Genomic DNA, 6,801 nt, shown 5'->3' with positions numbered 1-6,801 from the left:
TATTGAGAGCATGACATGTATAGCCCTTGAAAGCGAATCCATAAGTTGTGCAATCAGTTCAGTGTCCAGGTGGGTGTTAAAGAGACGCCTGACACTTAACCTTGCATCCAAACCAAGACTGGAACAAAAACATTTGCAATAATAAATATTTTTTTAAAAATCTTTGTCCGGGCCACTGCTTATAATTTACCAACTGCAAACGACAAACCGGAGAATGAAGGGATAGTCAGCAAATGCATTGAACCTGATCCATCCTTAGGAGGGAGGGAGAGGGAGAGAGGCGGGGGAGGGGGTTTGTTGGAGAGACAGGCACAGCAACAACTGCAAGGGCGAGGGAATCCGACAGGTTCAGCTGTCAGTCACTGCCCAGAATAGTGCAGAACGGGCAAGGGGAGCTCGCTACCCAGCTTCGGAGACCAGAAGCGCGAAGGCACGGTGAATGCGTCCAACACCATCGATTCAACAGAAACCGGGGAGATGTTCCAGATTGAGAAGGACTTTGGGGACCATTTCTCGAAGGAACCGCGTGTAAGTGTTAGAAGCGCTTGTGCTGACTATATGAGCGACACGGCTAGTTTAGTGAGTGAATTAGACGAAACGGATAATGAGGTGAGAAAGCTAACTGCTTTAGCTTTCCGGAGCCTGGCCTGCCCTCACAACAATTACATCGACCTTTCTAGTTCGAGGGCATCCACGGATTGGTCCCTGTCGCTGTCAGAGGACAGCAGTACCACTAACAAATGGTCAACCTATGCTGAGTTGAGTGAACCCAGCTTGGCCGAAACTAACGAGCACCCCGCGAACCCCATCCGCGCCCCAAGCGCAAAGAGCGAGGAGAGCAGGGAGGAGAGAGCCGGCCATTCATTGGGGGGAGGGCATTTTGAGTGTGTCGATGTCGCTGTGGAGACTCAAGAGGGTCGGACGGTTCCAAAGAGAGAGATACAGTTTAAAAAGCGAGAGAGAAGTGAGTTGACCGTCTTCAGATCGAATGGTGCCAATGATGGCCAATGCACGGCTCAATATGGAGGAGCGGTACAGAAGAGAGAGGAGAGCAGTGTTTGCAGAGAGGATGCGGCGGCGGAGGCGAAGGAGGGGGCCAGTGACAGACCGTTGCAAAGGATGGAATCTGTGGAAGAGTGCTCCAAAAAGGCGAAACTTGCATCTTGCCACATTTCCAATGTCATTTCTAAGAAGATGCAGTTTGAACAAGAACTCAAGATGGAACGTGGCGCCTTCCACGAAACCTATTCGTCCGTCCCCTCTACACCGTCCTCTGTAAATTTAAAAGAATTCGAGTTCCCCGCCCAGGGAAGTCAGCAAGAAGGTAAAAGGCGAAATTCCAGCGCAAAGCCAGAGAGCGATATCTCCGGGGAAGATCACCCAGCGCATTTCAGAAAGAAAAGCTGCGATCTGAATACTGACAGTACAGATGACAAGAGAAATGTTCTGAGGCAGGACAGCTGTGGCTCTCTGAAGGGAGAAAACATCACCTTGGATGGTCTATCCAATCGCGACATTCTTGATCGCTGGAAGGAAAGTAATACAGACACCCAGAAAGGAATGAAGTCAGGGAGACCAACGGGACTGAGTGGAGTTAAATCCCAGACCGCGCTAAGTGATTTAGGCCACAGTCAGTCTGAAGTCCCAACCGTTCGAAGTACCTCAGAGGACACTTATAATGTCGACTGTATCCCACAAGTTGCCAAAAATAGATTGCAGGCGAGCTGTTTGGCAGAAAGCAAGCTGACAGGTTACGATGACAAAGCCAGTCACAAACAGTCAGGTAATAAATTGGACTCAACGAATGCCCCTAGGAACATCTTAATGTCACAAACATCAGAGAAGACATCTGCTTCTGGTACCAAACATGACAATCAAGTGGATCTTTTTGGAACAGTTGAACAGCTGGCTCCAAACATTGGCTCCCTCAGTAAGATCATCACTCTTGACCCCAAGTATCAGACCCTTCCAGCTTCATTTAAGTTTGAGACAGATGGCTGCAGAATCAAAGACCTGCAGTTTAACAGAAGAGAATCTATACAACAGAGAACTAAAGGTCCAATTCATCAGGTGCGGGATGTGCGTAAGCTTGTTAAGAATACCTATGGTGCTTTAAGGTTCAATGCTAGTGAAGCAAAAACTTTTGGATCTGCACAGGTTCTTCAGCCTAATGGCTCAAGTTTGGCCAAGGCATCTGATCAAATAGATGCAGCAATGAATAGTACTCAAACAGTGCCCATTTACATTGAGTGCAAGTCGACTGGTTGGAAAGGCAACAGTGGCAATTATAGCAATATATCAGTAGACAAAAAATATTGGACTTATGCTGGGAGTACAGACACCTCCAGGTCATATTCTAATGATATTGATTTTTTGATTCCCTTCAATACAAACAAAAGCATGTTAGGCTTGCCCCAAAAAGGAGGAACTGAAAGTCAGACTGATAAAAAAGATAAGAAAGAGTGTGAGGTGCTAACGGAGTCAACTAAATTGAAGAACGCCAAAAAGAAAATGATCAAAGATGACAAATTACAAATTGTATCCGCTTCAAATAAGGAAGAGACCAGGGCACCTCTCATGAAGGATAACACTGTAAAGGATTCTAAAGAAAAACACGGTGAAATGCTAGCCAAACAGAACTTAAATAAAGAAGTTTGTAATTCATCAAATGAGTCAGATAAGTTCAAAATAAGTTACCCTGCCGGAATAGAGAACCAGAATTCATCTTTATCAGTTTCCAATCCTAACACAAAAGGTAAGAAAGTTGAATCTACTGGAGCTAATCAAAGCACAGCAGAAAAGCTTAGAAAGGATTATGTAGAACCTGTTCCACTGAAGATAGATAATAAAGTGCCAACCAATAAAGTTGGTTCCAGAAGAGAAGATTCAACAAAATTGCACAGTGAAAATAAACATTCTGGAAGTAAATCTTCACTCAATGAGGATTTGAATTTAATGCATGGAAAAGCTGATTCTAAAAAAGAGATTCAAAATAGACCAGCACATAATAATAAACTCCAGAAGATTATAATTTCAAAGAATAATGTTACCAAAATAGTAGTGGAGAAGAATGGGGCTAAAAGTGCAGAAAGCCAGAATAAACATACTTTATCTCTTAACACAAATGATACAAAGTTATCTACAGGTAAAGATACATCGGAGAAAGTTAATTTCAGGTTAGATCTTCAGAAGACATCTTCAAGGATTTCTTCATTAAAACGTGATGGGACTCAGGAATTAACAGGGAAAGGGCACCTTAACAAGGAAAGTCAAGCCAGAAAACTGGGAAATAAAAATAGCATTCCTGAATATTCATTTTTCAAGACTGAAAAATTCAAAGGAAACGAGGAAGGTGGAACAGGAGGCCAAAGCAAGGTAGAAGAGAAGAGAAAATCCTCCGGGAGCTCCATGCTTAACACACCCATAGGAAAAGAGGAGGATATGAAGCTTGCACTGGAAAGTAAGAGTATACTGATGAGCAAGTCACTCTCCCAAACTGCAGAGCTCACAAAGTTATCTGGGAGAGGTGAGTTTAAAACTGAGACACAAGTTGGTCGACAAAAGGAGAACAAGGTTTCAAGTAATCCTACATCAAAGAGTGAAGAAATAAGTTCAACATTTGGGAAATATGAAACTGTCAAAGATATACAAGTTCGGCTAGAGAATCAGAGTAAAGTTCGAGGAAAGTTAAATGAAGAAAAGTCTGGAAAAATAAAAGCTGTTAGTGAGAGTCAAGCTGGGCAGGATAATCAGAAAAGGCTCCCTGGTTACTGCACCCAGACTAGTGAAAGCAAGAATGAGCCCAAAAAGGAAAACCAGGCAGACTGCGAGAATCAAGAAAGAAACATTGAACAAGCACAAACTTCGGAAAAAAGTGGATCGAAAATGTTAAAAGATCCCATAAAGGATAGTTATGTTTTATCATTGATTTTAGAAGAAGAAAGCAGCAAGAATAACTTTGAATCTACTGATGACAACATTAGAAATAAACAACATTCATCTGTGAAGAATCAGGCCTTAAATACCTTCAGTGCACAAACTCCTCATTCCTCTTCAGGTGTCAAAGATAAACAAAGTGCACCTACTGTAAAGGCCACAAATCACCACCAGACCATACAGAGCACAGCAAAGACATCAACTCACAAACTTGAAAGCCATGGTAGTATGAAAAGCACATCAGGGTTTGCTATTGATATCCCCATACCAACATCTAAAGTGGAATACCAAGATACAACTTCACAAATACATCCGAGTTCAGCAGAATTTAAGATGAAAACCCTTCCTCCAATAAATTCTGTTGTTAGACTGTTTGGCCAGGATCAGAAGCAGAGTTCCTCTGCAGTTATGGTGCAATCAACTAGAACAGAAACCATTCAAGAACATGGATCAAAGCCCTTGGAAAGTGTAAACTACCTTGCCATTCCTGTAAAGGAACAAAGGACACAGCCAGGTCTAGGACAAACAACTACTTCCCCTCATTCTGCCACCATTAAATCAATGCCTTACTTTCAACATCAGCACAGTTTGGAGGTAACTGAACCTCCAAGACAAGAAAAGGAGTTAATTTCTCATCAGGTTAGTCAGGAGCCACGGTTCTCTGGCACGTCTCTGCAGAATCCATATTGTGCTTCTTCAAACCAAGGGCGGCCTCAATTGTCCTCTTGCTCTCCAGGAACAATGCCATTAAGCTTTGCGGAGACAATTTGTGAAGTAGCCCAGTCTTCTCAGGAAACAGAAAACCCTTGCGTGCCTTGTTTTCAGTACCCTCAGACTCAGAGAAAGATGCTTGTGGATCCGGAGACTGGAAACTATTACTTTGTAGATGCTCCAGTTCAGCCTTCACGTAGAATGCTGCTGGACCCAGTAACAGGGCAGTATGTGGAAGTTGTAATGTCTCAGCAGCCCTTTGCTGGAGTTTATCAAGTGCCTTTCTCTCCTTACCTCCTACATCCAGGAGTTATGGGTCCATCTTATTTACCCAACATGCCATATCCTGGGGTATTTGTTGGACCGTCTTCACCTGCTCAAACTGCTCAAAGACCTCTGGATATGCAAAGCCAGCCACTGTCTCAGCAAGGTTCTGCACATGATAAAGCAAGTATACAACATCCTGAACAGCCCATCCAGAGGACTCTCTCCTCCGATGCTGCACAAATGGAGACTTTGTATTATATTCCAACAGGTATGACGTTATATCCAAACCCAAGTCAGCCTGGTCTGCAGCAAGTAGCCATGCAAGCTAAACCATGTGTTGATGTCAACGACAGTAAAACTACAGGTCACTGGCCAATCCAACAAACTTATGAAGTGAGCAGTTATCTGCCCCATGGAAGGCCAAGCAGCTTTATGGTGGAATAATTAGGAAACACAGTGTGCCTGATGAGAGGCTATAGAGTGGAAACGAGAACCTACAACTCAGCAAGGATTCAACCACAATGCCACGCCAGGGTCAAATGGCAAGCACGGTACACCATAAAAGGTATTTTCCACCTGGCATCTCAACATCATCACTACAGGAACACAAGGTTTTATCCATGGCTTTGTTCAAGTGACGTCGAGAAGCATTTAGTTCATGGAAGGAGTTTGGTTCTACCTAAATAAGACAACAGAACTGAGGAGAATTTATTGATCAATGCTCCTGTCTTCTTTTCAGCTCCTGGAATATATGAGCAATTCATACATGGCTCCAATGGCATCACTGACATGGACCTCTGCAGTTTCAGTGAAGTTCTGCAGATGCTGGAAATCCAGAGTAACACACACAGACAGTTACTGTTGCTTAAAGCCACCAGATATTTTATGTTTTAAGACAAATAGTTTGCCAAACTTTTTATTTTCATTTTGTGTGTCACACCTTTGAGGAACTTGCACTCAGTCTGCAATATAAAGCCGTGCAATCGGAAAACAAATTTATCAATTAGGTGATAAAGACAGGGTATATTATAATTTAATGAACATCAGCAACTCTTCTTACATTTTGTCACAAAGACTAATATCACCTCAACCTAATTAAGAGACCTGTAAACAATTGGGGGGCGGGGTTGGATTTCTACACCCCATATATTAATTGATTTAGCATGGAATTTAAGTTAGTCAAATTTTGTGCAAGCATTGCTGGGAGAATACAGATTGAGCACCTAGTATTAAATAAGGCTGCTAATATTAGGGATACACTTTCTATCAATACTATTGGTAGTAGATACAACCAATGGTAATCTTAATTTATGTGCTAGTGAAAAAGAAAGGAATTGTGCTACTCTTAAAATGTACTTCCATTTACACATCAGCTCTAAACATCCTTTAAAGTATAATGATTGTTGAGCATGAGTTGGGAACTGGAGTTATTTATTGTATGTACCAAAGAGTAAAATAGATCTAAATAGGTTTCTCCAATTTTTCAAAAGGTAAATACATCACTTACAAATCTGGTGGGGGAGAAAGGAATTGTTCAGTGGGATAGGGATCCATGAAACCAAAATTAATGTCTAAAGAAATCTTTTCTAATATTTGCTGTGCCATTTATGTTCTCTGCCAGATGGTTATTTTTCTGTCAATTGGTTTGAAGGAAATATGCAATCCTATTTTGACATCAGTATCAAGTGTTCCTTTATCACATCTGTACTGAAACGTAAATAAAACCTGGCTTTTATTAGCTAATTGCCCCAACCCTGCCTTATGTACCAGTGCAACTATTGCATTTAATGAAGCATGCCAATATTATGAATTTTCTGAATGAGTTACTGCTATGCTTAGAATGCCATGAGCTTGCATTCCCCATGGACTACCCTAGACTTTTTTTGT

General features: G+C 42.0%; 1 protein-coding gene across 1 annotated transcript; it reads left to right on the top strand.

Moving 5' to 3' along the window:
* The first annotated feature begins 425 nt into the window (after positions 1 to 425).
* LOC140185444 (uncharacterized) lies at positions 426 to 6,588 on the top strand. The gene has a single exon (XM_072238783.1). It carries the CDS (start codon positions 478 to 480, stop codon positions 5,356 to 5,358), a length of 4,881 nt encoding a protein of 1,626 aa, XP_072094884.1. The 5' UTR covers positions 426 to 477; the 3' UTR covers positions 5,359 to 6,588.
* The last annotated feature ends 213 nt before the right edge of the window (positions 6,589 to 6,801 follow it).

Source organism: Mobula birostris, chromosome 20, assembly GCF_030028105.1.
Source record: "Mobula birostris isolate sMobBir1 chromosome 20, sMobBir1.hap1, whole genome shotgun sequence".
NCBI classification, from domain to species: domain Eukaryota; kingdom Metazoa; phylum Chordata; class Chondrichthyes; order Myliobatiformes; family Myliobatidae; genus Mobula; species Mobula birostris.
The sequence above is the reverse complement of the archived record's forward strand: the minus strand, read 5'-3'. Positions and strand labels throughout refer to the sequence as shown.